General features: G+C 47.5%; 1 protein-coding gene across 2 annotated transcripts in view; it reads left to right on the top strand.

Moving 5' to 3' along the window:
• The window catches only part of RAB28 (RAB28, member RAS oncogene family), a 124,857-nt gene extending 116,121 nt beyond the window's left edge, over nt 1-8,736 (top strand). Inside the window, exons 6-7 of one of the 2 annotated variants that reach the window (XM_068111172.2) lie at nt 2,162-2,239; nt 8,078-8,736. In XM_068111172.2, the coding sequence (XP_067967273.2) occupies nt 2,162-2,239; nt 8,078-8,170 (171 nt within the window). In that variant the 3' untranslated portion in view covers nt 8,171-8,736. The remainder of the gene's footprint in view (nt 1-2,161; nt 2,240-8,077) is intronic. The other variant, XM_068111173.2, reaches the window with a different exon arrangement.
• Nucleotides 8,737-12,826: the final 4,090 nt, after the last annotated feature.

Here is a 12,826-nt window from a genome sequence, read left to right as displayed (position 1 = left end):
GTCTGTATTGTGTGAAGTCTGCCTGCATTGTGTGGAGAGTCTGTCTGCATTGTGTGAAGTCTGCCTGCATTGTGTGGAGAGTCTGTCTGCATTGTGTGAAGAGTCGGTCTGTATTGTGTGGAGAGTCTGTCTATTGTGTGGAGAGTCTGCCTGTATTGTGTGGAGAGTCTGTCTGTATTGTGTGGAGAGTCTGTCTGTATTGTGTGGAGAGTCTGTCTGTATTGTGTGGAGAGTCTGTCTGTATTGTGTGGAGAGTCTGTCTGTATTGTGTGGAGAGTCTGTCTGTATTGTGTGGAGAGTCTGTCTGTATTGTGTGGAGAGTCTGTCTGTATTGTGTGGAGAGTCTGCCTGTATTGTGTGGAGAGTCTGTCTGTATTGTGTGGAGAGTCTGTCTGTATTGTGTGGAGAGTCTGTCTGTATTGTGTGGAGAGTCTGTCTGTATTGTGTGGAGAGTCTGTCTGCATTGTGTGGAGAGTCTGTCTGTATTGTGTGGAGAGTCTGTCTGCATTGTGTGGAGAGTCTGTCTGTATTGTGTGAAGTCTGCCTGCATTGTGTGGAGAGTCTGTCTGCATTGTGTGAAGAGTCGGTCTGTATTGTGTGGAGAGTCTGTCTATTGTGTGGAGAGTCTGCCTGTATTGTGTGGAGAGTCTGTCTGTATTGTGTGGAGAGTCTGTCTGTATTGTGTGGAGAGTCTGTCTGTATTGTGTGGAGAGTCTGTCTGTATTGTGTGGAGAGTCTGTCTGTATCGTGTGAAGAGTCTGTCTGTATCGTGTGAAGAGTCTGTCTGTATTGTGTGGAGAGTCTGTCTGTATTGTGTGGAGAGTCTGTCTGTATCGTGTGAAGAGTCTGTCTGTATCGTGTGAAGAATCAGTTCCTGAAAGACTTGGGCTAAGCTTCTCCCGGCGAACCGCACAAGAACGTGGGAATAATTTTGTCCATTAAATAATAATAATAAGTCAATTACTTGAGTGGTGATGTCATGTCCGGGGGACGGCCTGACCTCCAGCGACCGAGCGACATGTGAACCAGGAACGTCATCAGCAAAGACGAGTTTTCATCTCATAAATCAACATGGCGATCACATAGCTCGACAATATTAACGTCTCATGACATTTAACTGTCCTCTGAATGATATTGTTCATCACATTTTACACAATGCGGAATATTTCCAGGTACCTGCAAGTCGGACACTGATGTGAATGTCTGTCTAATTTGGACAGATTTATGATTTTCTACCAACAAAACACGTCGTCACCTACCTGGCTTTGCAAAAGTTATAACTAGTCACAGGTGATTGCTCTTTGCCCCACAAAACATCTACATATTGAGGTTCTCGTAAATACCTGATGTGATCTACGGCCCCCAGGTGTATATCCATTCAGGCCAGAATCGGTGACCACAGTCACACCAAAGACTTTAGAAATGGTACGTGCTGCTTCCTTGCTTGAGAAGGTAGAGCACCGACAATCCCCTTCGGTTGGCATCCATGGGGAGAAGGAAATTCCTCTTGAGGAAATGCCCCGCTGAGTACGGTGAGAATAGCGGCGCCATTGTTATGACGTCACTGGTACCCAGAGTATCCCAGGAAGTGACGTTAGCGATGTATGTGTGTGTGTGTGTATGTGTGCGTGTTTGTGTGTGTGGATATGTGTGTGTGTATGTGTGTGTGTGCACGCACGCGTGTGTGTGTGCGTGCATGTGTGTGTGCACGCACGTGTGTGTGTGCGTGTGCGTGCATGTGTGTGTGTGCATGCGCGCATGTGTGTGTGTGTGTGTGCGTGTGTATGTGTGTGCGTGCATGTGTGTGCGTGTGCACGCGTGTGTGTGCGTGTGCACGCGTGTGTGTGTGTGTGTGCACGTGTGTGTGTGTGTGTGTGTGCACGTGTGTGTGTGTGTGTGCGTGCACGTGTGTGGATGTGTGTGTGTGTGCATGTGTGTGTGCACGCGTATGTGTGTGCGCACGTGTGTGTGTGTGTGTGTGTGTGTGTGTGTGTGTGTGTCAGCTCTATTACGACCCTTTGCCCATGTATTAAAAATAATGATAATAAATAAGTAAAAACTCCCTCATAATAAAATCTTACCTTCATCATAATCATAAAATCTTATATCGGGAACCATATTCAAAAAGGACACGGTCTGTGTCTGCACCTGCCGTTTACAGGTGGCTCTGTGCTTCCAAAGACTTGCTGCGGATATCGTTGGTGTTCGGCTGAACAAAGCCGAGCTGGAACAATCACAGGTAGGTCGAGATTGAGCATGGTCTGCAGTACAGGTGTCACAGTGGCGTGCATAGTAGAACAGGCTGGTGTTATGAAAGGTGAGGATCGAGGCTGCGGTTTGATATTTCATCCTGATTTATGTGTTTATTGCCAACACTGCTCGGTTATACCATTTTACCAAGTAGGTTACAATTCATGGCTGCAGGTAAAGTGAGCCAATGAAAGGCAATTTTAATCTTTTTATCATCTTACCTGCTGTCCTGTGTATTGTTATATTGAGTGTAAAGCACCGACTCCAATGTTATTTGTCAAATAGATGTTTTATTGCATTTACTCAATTACCCTCATTCAAACTTTCTTTAAACACACACACACACATATGGAGGAGGAGGTGGTGGACACTTGGACACCTGGGAGAGCTCCGTCCGTTCCACCTTCTGAAAACCACATATGGAGATAACAAGCAATTGACACACACACACACACACACACACACACTCACTCACGAACTATTGTTTGTGGTTATTGTGAACTCAAATCGATGAGATGTATTGTGTAATTTGCAAGCACAAACCCCTGGCCTATCTGGCAAAGTGATGGGCCCATAGACTCAGCTTTATTGTGCGAGATTCCATCGATCGTGAAGGCCTAGGTTTGCATGGCATCAAGTGCCCACTAGAATGTATATACAGACTTGGCATTTAATATGGAATATTTTTTTTGTGGGGGTGAACTTACTTTTCAAGATGACTTAGAACCAAAAGTTCATTGGAATTATGTTGAAATTATTCTAGATTTTGTTAATGTGACCTTTAAAAGAAACAAAAACCACATTTGACATTTCGAAGCAAATACATTGATCCTTGAAAGTGATGTAAACTGATATCGAACTCAATTCACGGACAGTACTGTGTTAAACTTCTGTACGTTTTCCAGAAGTATCTCTATTTTGCACATTAGCCAAAAAATTTTTAAACAAAAACAAAAGTTAAATTACGACTGGGATTACGGACAGTAAAATTACAGTTCAGTACTTCGTGTAACCCCCACGAGCATTCAGGAGATCACGTACACGTTGAGGCATGCTGTTCATGAGATTTGCCAAGGTTTGGACAGGAATCGCTTGCCATGCAGTTGCAATAGCCTGCTGCAATTCACGCACAGAGGTCGGCTGCTGGTCCAAGTGGTCGATTTGACGCATTAATTCTGCCCACAAGTTCTCTGTCGGATTCATATAAGGGGACATGGCAGGCCACTCCATATGCTCTACACCACGGTCAGCAAGAAAGTGTTGGATCATGCGAGCACGATGAGGCCGTGCTTTGTCATCTTGGAAGACAAAGTTTCCTCGAAAGGCTGCACGAACAAATGGAAGCAATGTTTCTTCCAGAATGGCCCTGTGCTTGAACTGGTTCAGGTTTCCATTCAGAACAACCAGGTCAGTTTTGCCCCCTGCATGAAAAGCAGCCCAAACGGTCACCCCACCACCTCCAGCTTGGACTCTTGGCACTATACAATCTTTGTTGTAGGCTTCATGCACTTGTCTGCACACTCCGACACGGCCATCTTGACGATAGACCAGAAATCTAGACTCGTCACTGAAGATCACGTGATTCCAGTGTCCTGGCTGCCATTGACGGTGCTCTCTGGCCCACTGCAATCGGCGCTGGCGGTGTTGTCTGGTCAGACGTGGCTTTCTCAAGGGATGCCTGGCACGATAGCCTGCTTGAACCAGTCGTTGGTCGACTAGCCTTCTGGATACAGGCACATTTGTCCGTTGCTGCCACTCAGCCCTAAGCCGATTAGCTGACTTCGTACGGCCATTGCGGACTAACCGGTGCAGCTGGCGATCATCCCTCCTTGTGGTTCTGCGGGGACGTCCTGGCCTCGGTATTGGAGTAGGGACACCCCTCTGAGCATTTCGTTTCAGGATCTTTGACACCTGACCTTGAGTGATGCCATACTGCCAAGCAATAGCACGCTGTTTTATGCCGGAATTTCGTAAAGCCACCACTAAATGACAAACAGCATTGCCGAGTTGACGGACCATCTCCAGGGGAAGCGGCAATAACTTTTGTAGACGTGCAGCAGTTGTTTTCCACCAATACAGAACGCAACAACCCTTATATACCCGATTGTGAAGCCAATCGTCAAATGTACCTGTCCGTACATTTTGTCACGCCACCTGTGATATAATCCTGTTATTGACTTCTTGCTGCGACAGACAATCAGTGACATGGTTCTTTCAACAAAGAAATCACCGAAGCGTAAAGGAAACTCACCAGATTGATATACCGAGTTCAGAAAGTAAACCCAAGTCAAGAAAAAAAAAATATTCCATATTAAATGCCAAGTCTGTATATATATATAAATCGGGATTTAAATTTAATTCAAAAATTGATCCAGACGTCTATTCTCTTTCACACAAATAGAATGTTCTTTTTTAAAATTCTGTCACATGCAGTGGTATACATTGTAGGGAGCATTATTGTGCCCATTCCAAGTTGTCGTCAGGTCCACCTAGAAAGAGACTCATGTCACATAGAGGCCAGACCAGGTAGATTACCTTCCTTGAGCCAGTTACCTTTTTATTAATAGCGGTAGAGACGTGACCAGTAAGTCTCCCTAGACGAGATCTGTGTCCAACAGTTTAAAATCCAAATGCATAACACTGCTTTATCTTCAGCTAGAATTGAGTCTCCAATCTCGGGGGTGTGGTCCCACTTTCCACACTCACATCAAGTTTAAGATCATCCAGTTGTGAGGGGAGGACAAAGCACGGAACAGGCATAGGGTGCAAGACCAGAAATATGGTGGTAGTTGACAGAAACCACCGACCTGTCTGTGATGGTGAAGTCATGGACCCATCATAGACTTAGCTTCAAGGTGGGGAGATTCCTATGATGTTGAAGGCTTTGATTTTTATGGCATCGATCAAGATGTGAGGCAGGGGAGCCAGCCCAGAGGGGAGAGCAGTACTCCATCAAGCTGCGGATGAAAGGTGGATACGAGTTCAGGTGTGTCAAGGAAGGACATTCTATGACGGAGGATGCCCAGTCAGCGGATGGCTTTGGAGGCCAATTTTGAAATATGGTCATGGCTGATAGTTCGACCCAGGAGTTTGAATGACTAAACTTTCTCAAGAGGATAGTTAAGAAAATCGACTGGAGGGTCTGGCATAGGATTCTGTTGGAGAGATATAGTGAGTGTGAGAATTGTCTGGAATAATTTAGATAATGTTCCAGGTATCCTAGTGAGTAACAAGCGTTACGCCTAGGTCCCCCGTCGGTGAAGTGATGTGAGTTGACAAAGTGGAAGACGCAAGGCGGCCATCTTGGATTTTGACGCGGCGACCCAATTTTCAATAGCGTTCTCCCTTATGCCAAGATACACCGACACACCAGATTAGAAGTTGGTACTTCGTTTATTTTTCAAGATATTCCGCTCACAAGGTTCAGACGTACATGGCGGCGGCCATCTTGGATTTTGATGTGGCGACCCAATTTTCAATGGCGGTCTTCCTTATGCGTAGATACACCCACACACCAGATTAGAAGTTGGTACTTCGCTTATTTTTAAAGATATTTTGCTCACAAGGTTCAGACATACATGGCGTCAGACATACATGGCGGCGGCCATCTTGGATTTTGACGTGGGTTGCACCCACACACCAAATTAATTCGGTCCTTCGCTTACGCACGCGCGTACACACGGACGGAGGGGAAAACCATAGTCCCCCTTTCGCTCCGCGGTGCGACGGGGGACAATAAAGTCCAAGATAGTCAAGCAGACAGTCCATGTAATTACCAGAAGGGCACTCGGTATAGCGCATACCTCCACCAGGCTGAACAGTTATGTTTTGTATCCCAATGATAGGCCGGATCTGGATTCGGACCTGAACCAAATATAATCAGCTTGTTCTTGTCACCTCACCAACTCATCCACCAAGTTTAGTCACAACTCGTCCATAACTTTTTGAGATATCATGTTATCTATCACTTTTCGCCCGATCTCTCAATGGTGAAGAATCACTTAAAAATTAAATAATTCTCGTATCCGAATCCATATTCAGATCTTCACAAAAATCGAATCCGTTCGGTCTTGTCACACACGCAACCTCTTCACCAAGTTTCATCCAAATCCGTCCATAACTTTTTGAGATGTCCTGCTATATATCGGTTTAGCTCTATCTCTCAATGGTGAAGAATCACTTTAAAACTTCTCTGATCTGGATATGCAAACGGATCTTCACCAAAACCTAATCATTTCGTCCTTGTCATATACACAACCTCTCCACCGAATTTTGCCCGAATCCGTTCACAACTTTTTGAGATGTCCTGGTCACAAACAAATAAGAAATATATCGTGCATAGCACGATACTTGCGAATCCCGAAAATAAATTGTTGACCTTTGTCCTATGTTGACCTCAAAATAATTGATGGTTAAATTTGCAGACAATGTGTGCAAATCCTCTTCAAAATTCAAGTCAATCAAATGAAAATTGATGATTTTAGAAATTTGACAAAGTTGTTGACCTTTGGCATATGTTGACCTTTTGACCTCAAAATCAATCTCCTTCCTTATGACCAACTCTACAATTTCCTGACGTTTCATGAACATCGGTTTAAAATTGTGACCTGTAGGCAATTGACATACAAACAAAGAGACAAACAGGGGTGAAAACATAACCTCCATCCACATTTCGTGGCAGAGGTAATAAAGTAATGGGTCATAAAGCAAGATCAGAACATGATAGCAACTAGAACGGCACTCAGTAGAGAGCATACCTCCACCTGGTTGGCCATATCACTCAATGGTGAAGAATCACTTAAAAAATTCTCCTAGCCGGATCTGGATCTTCACCAAAATTGAATCGATTCTTCCTTGTCAGACACACAACCTGTCCAACAAGTTTCGTCCAAATCCATCCATAACGTTTTGAGATATCCTGCTATGTATCGTTTTTGGCCCTATCTCCCAATGGTGAAGAATCACTTTAAAAATTAAATAATTCTCATATCCAAATCCACAGTCAGATCTTCACCAAAGTCGAATCGAATCGTCCTCGTCAGACACCGAACCGGTCCACCAAGTTTCGTCCAAATCCGTCCACAACCTTTTGAGATATCCTGCTATGTATCGATTTTTGGCCCTATCTTCCAATGGTGAAGAATCACTTAAATTCTGGAAGCCGGATCCGAATCCGGATCTTCACCAAAATCCAATCATTTCGTCCTTGTCACATATGATGTCCTGTCCACAACGTTTTGAGATATTTTGTTCACAAACAGACAGACAAACAGACAGACGGACAGGGTTGAAAACATAACCTCCATCCGCCTTTGGTGGCGGAGGTAATAAACCTCTCTCTCTTTACATCTCTCCCTCCCCTGCTACGTTCTTTATTTTTGTTTTCTAAAGCTATTTTTGAAAGCATGTACTATGAATATCTCCTCTCCGCAAGCACTTGTCAATGTACATTGGTTGCATAATGGAGTCGCTGCTGCCATGAGGGTTATGCCTGATGAAGAAAGCACAATGGAGACACAGCTGTAATACTGTAGGCTTGAAGCTCCAGGATAAATGCACAATCCAGCCCATACGTTCCTGTCAGCTAGTTAGTTTTGTGAAAAGCCACTTTACTCTGTAGTACTTCAGTCCCTACCCCCCCATCTCCCACGATGGCCTCCGTATTGTTATCCAGGGAACAGACACACAAATCTGGCTTCCAAAGCAGGCAAATTAACCTCCATATTTATTGGCCCTTTGTCCTTACAATCCCAGTACAGCTGAGCTGGAGGGCTGTTTGCAAGCTCTTCCCTGTATCTGTCTCTCTCCCTCCTCTCTTTGCCTACAGCAAGTCGTGAAAGCTGACATCGTTAACTACATGCAAGAACAACCCACACAGCTGACCAGCCAACACAAGAGTTCAATGTGCCTGCTCCAGTGAGCAGTGGGACCGACGTCAGAAGTCAAAAGGAAACTCAACACTCTGCGCACCGACCCGTACCATCATGGTGTACTCTCGCACGTGGTGGTATCTTAGGGAAAAAATAACTTTTGTACATTCTCCTTGTATGGAACTCCATCGAGATAAATATTGGGAAATCCTTATGGAAGAGGGATGAAATTCCTAATGTACGATGGATGAAATCGCCATGACGTATGCTAACCGCCTTGGGAAGTAAGGAGAAGCTGACATTTCAGCATTAACCCTTCTTGTCGGAGTAAACGAGCTGACGTTTCGGGTGTTGACCCTTCATCAAAGCTTTGCTCCGATGAAAGATGTATTCGGCTTCCCACGGTGGCTATCGTACCTCGATCAACATCCTGTAGATTTCATCCATTGTTGTACCTGTCTGCCCACGCAGACCAACACTAGCCTTCACGGGCATGACTAGTTCTTCTTTCCAATGTACATGTCCTCACATGCCAAATCAAGACTGCCTTTCTTGCCGAGTGCTAAATAAATTGCTCCAAATTCCATTTAATGGGAACACCAGCAATTCCCAACAACACGTACCACCGAATTTTCCCTGTAGTACAAGTGTATCCGTAAAGTTGGCCAGTGTCTCTTTTGAGTGCCACAGTGCTCCCCGTTGCATCATGTTCATGTTGTAGCTCTCTTTTTCCTGGGTCCTCAAACCAGCTGCTCTCTTTTTCCTGGGTCCTCAAAGCGGCTGCTCTCTTTTTTCCTGGGTCCTCAAAGAGCTGCTCTCTTTTTCCTGGGTCCTCAAACCGGCTGTTCTCTTTTTCCTGTGTCCTCAAACCGGCTGCTCTCTTTTTCCTGGGTCCTCAAACCGACTGCTCTCTTTTTCCTAGGTCCTCAAACCCGCTGCTCCCTTTTTCCTGGGTCCTCAAACCAGCTCCTCTCTTTTTCCTTGGTCCTCAAACCAGCGGCTCTCTTTTTCCTGGGGCCCCAAGCTGGCTCCTCTCTTTTTCCTGGGTCCCCAAACCGGCTGCTCTCTTTTTCCTGGGTCCTCAAAGCGGTTGCTCTCTTTTTCCTGGGTCCCCAAACCAGCTGCTCTCTTTTTCCTGGGTCCTCAAAGCGGCTGCTCTCTTTTTCCTGGGTCCTCAAACCGGCTGCTCTCTTTTTCCTGGGTCCTCAAACCAGCTGCTCTCTTTTTCCTGTGTCCTCAAACCGACTGCTCTCTTTTCCCTGGGTCCTCAAACCGGCTGCTCTCTTTTTCCTGGGTCCTCAAACCCGCTGCTCTCTTTTTCCTGGGTCCTCAAACCGGCTGCTGTCTTTTTCCTGTTTCCTCAAACCGGATGCCCTCTTTTTCCTGGGTCCTCAAACCCGCTGCTCTCTTTTTCCTGGGTCCTCAAACCGGCTGCTCTCTTTTTCCTGGGTCCTCAAACCCGCTGCTCTCTTTTTCCTGGGTCCTCAAACCGGCTGCTGTCTTTTTCCTGTTTCCTCAAACCGGATGCCCTCTTTTTCCTGGGTCCTCAAACCAGCTCCTCTCTTTTTCCTTGGTCCTCAAACCAGCGGCTCTCTTTTTCCTGGGGCCCCAAGCTGGCTCCTCTCTTTTTCCTGGGTCCCCAAACCGGCTGCTCTCTTTTTCCTGGGTCCTCAAAGCGGCTGCTCTCTTTTTCCTGGGTCCCCAAACCAGCTGCTCTCTTTTTCCTGGGTCCTCAAAGCGGCTGCTCTCTTTTTCCTGGGTCCTCAAACCGGCTGCTCTCTTTTTCCTGGGTCCTCAAACCAGCTGCTCTCTTTTTCCTGTGTCCTCAAACCGGCTGCTCTCTTTTCCCTGGGTCCTCAAACCGGCTGCTCTCTTTTTCCTGGGTCCTCAAACCCGCTGCTCTCTTTTTCCTGGGTCCTCAAACCGGCTGCTGTCTTTTTCCTGTTTCCTCAAACCGGATGCCCTCTTTTTCCTGGGTCCTCAAACCCGCTGCTCTCTTTTTCCTGGGTCCTCAAACCGGCTGCTCTCTTTTTCCTGGGTCCTCAAACCGGCTGCTCTCTTTTTCCTGTGTCCTCAAACCGGCTGCTCTCTTTTTCCTGGGTCCTCAAACCGGCTGCTCTCTTTTTCCTGGGTCCTCAAACCGGCTGCTCTCTTTTTCCTGTGTCCTCAAACCGGCTGCTCTCTTTTTCCTGGGTCCTCAAACCGGCTGCTCTCTTTTTCCTGGGTCCTCAAACCCGCTGCTCTCTTTTTCCTGGGTCCTCAAACCAGCTGCTCTCTTTTTCCTGGGTCCTCAAAGCGGCTGCTCTCTTTTTTCCTGGGTCCTCAAAGCGGCTGCTCTCTTTTTCCTGGGCCCTCAAACCGGCTGCTCTCTTTTTCCTGGGTCCTCAAACACGCTGCTGTCTTTTTCCTGGGTCCTCAAACCAGCTCCTCTCTTTCTCCCTGGGTCCTCAAAGCGGCTGCTCTCTTTTTCCTGGGTCCTCTAAGTGGCTGCTCTCTTTTTCCTGGGTCCTCTAAGTGGCTGCTCTCTTTTTCCTGGGTCCTCAAAGCGGCTGCTCTCTTTTTCCTGGGTCCTCAAACCGGCTGCTCTCTTTTTCCTGGGTCCTCAAACCGGCTGCTCTCTTTTTCCTGGGTCCTCAAACCGGCTGCTCTCTTTTTCCTGGGTCTTCAAACCCGCTGCTCTCTTTTTCCTGGGTCCTCAAACCAGCTCCTCTCTTTTTCCTTGGTCCTCAAACCAGCTGCTCTCTTTTTCCTGGGGCCCCAAACTGGCTCCTCTCTTTTTCCTGGGTCCCCAAACCGGCTGCTCTCTTTTTCCTGGGTCCTCAAAGCGGCTGCTCTCTTTTTCCTGGGTCCTCAAAGCGGCTGCTCTCTTTTTCCTGAGGCCCCAAACTGGCTCCGCTCTTTTTCCTGTGTCCCCAAACCGGCTCCTCTCTTTTTCCTGTGTCCCCAAACTGGCTGCTCTCTTTTTCCTTGGTCCTCAAAGCGGCTCCTCTCTTTTTCCTGTGTCCCCAAACTGGCTGCTCTCTTTTTCCTTGGTCCTCAAACCAGCTCCTCTCTTTTTCCTGGGGCCCCAAACTGACTCCTCTCTTTTTCCTGGGTCCCCAAACCGGCTCCTCTCTTTTTCCTGTCTCCTCAAGGCGGCTGCTCTCTTTTTCCTGGGTCCTCAAAGCGGCTGCTCTCTTTTTCCTGGGTCCTCTAAGCGGCTGCTCTCTTTTTTCTGGGTCCTCTAAGTGGCTGCTCTCTTTTTCCTGGGTCCTCAAAGCGGCTGCTCTTTTTTTCCTGGGTCCCCAAACTGGCTGCTCTCTTTTTCCTGGGTCCTCAAAGCAGCTGCTCTCTTTTTCCTGGGTCCTCTAAGCGGCTGCTCTCTTTTTCCTGGGTCCTCTAAGTGGCTGCTCTCTTTTTCCTGGGTCCTCTAAGTGGCTGCTCTCTTTTTCCTGGGTCCTCAAAGCGGCTGCTCTCTTTTTCCTGGGTCCTCAAAGCGGCTGCTCTCTTTTTCCTGGGTCCCCAAACTGGCTGCTCTCTTTTTCCTGGGTCCTCTAAGCGGCTGCTCTCTTTTTCCTGGGTCCTCAAACTGGCTGCTCTCTTTTTCCTGGGTCCCCTAAGCGGCTGCTCTCTTTTTCCTGGGTCCTCAAACCAGCTGCTCTCTTTTTCCTGGGTCCTCTAAGTGGCTGCTCTCTTTTTCCTGGGTCCTCAAAGCGGCTGCTCTCTTTTTCCTGGGTCCTCTAAGCGGCTGCTCTCTTTTTCCTGTCTCCTCAAAGCGGCTGCTCTCTCTTTCCTGCCTCCTCAAAGCGGCTGCTCTCTTTTTCCTGGGTCCTCTAAGCGGCTGCTCTCTTTTTCCTGTCTCCTCAAAGCGGCTGCTCTCTTTTTCCTGTCTCCTCAAAGCGGCTGCTCTCTTTTTCCTGTCTCCTCTAAGTGGCTGCTCTCTTTTTGCTGTCTCCTCTAAGTAGCTGCTCTCTTTTTCCTGTCTCCTCTAAGTGGCTGCTCTCTTTTTCCTGGGTCCTCAAAGCGGCTGCTCTCTTTTTCCTGGGTCCTCTAAGCGGCTGCTCTCTTTTTCCTGGGTCCTCAAACCGGCTGCTCTCTTTTTCCTGGGTCCTCTAAGCGGCTGCTCTCTTTTTCCTGGGTCCTCTAAGCGGCTGCTCTCTTTTTCCTGGGTCCTCTAAGCGGCTGCTCTCTTTTTCCTGGGTCCTCTAAGCGGCTGCTCTCTTTTTCCTGGGTCCTCAAAGCGCCTGCTCTCTTTTTCCTGGGTCCTCAAAGTGGCTGCTCTCTTTTTCCTGTCTCCTCAAAGCGGCTGCTCTCTTTTTCCTGTCGCCTCAAAGCGGCTGTTCTCTTTTTCCTGTCTCCTCAAAGCGGCTGCTCTCTTTTTCCTGGGTCCTCAAACCGACTGCTCTCTTTTTCCTGGGTCCTCAAAGCGGCTGCTCTCTTTTTCCTGGGTCCTCAAAGCGGCTGCTCTCTTTTTCCTGGGTCCTCAAAGTGGCTGCTCTCTTTTTCCTGTCTCCTCAAAGCGGCTGCTCTCTTTTTCTGGGTCCTCAAACCGGCTGCTCTCTTTTTCTGGGTCCTCAAAGCGGCTGCTCTCTTTTTCCTGTCTCCTCAAAGCGGCTGCTCTCTTTTTCCTGGGTCCTCAAACCGACTGCTCTCTTTTTCCTGGGTCCTCAAACCGACTGCTCTCTTTTTCCTGTCTCCTCAAAGCGGCTGCTCTCTTTTTCCTGGGT

The sequence above is a fragment of the Myxine glutinosa genome, chromosome 3 (assembly GCF_964187855.1).
Source record: "Myxine glutinosa chromosome 3, kmMyxGlut1.1, whole genome shotgun sequence".
Classification (NCBI taxonomy): Eukaryota; Metazoa; Chordata; class Myxini; order Myxiniformes; family Myxinidae; genus Myxine; species Myxine glutinosa.
The sequence above is the reverse complement of the archived record's forward strand: the minus strand, read 5'-3'. Positions and strand labels throughout refer to the sequence as shown.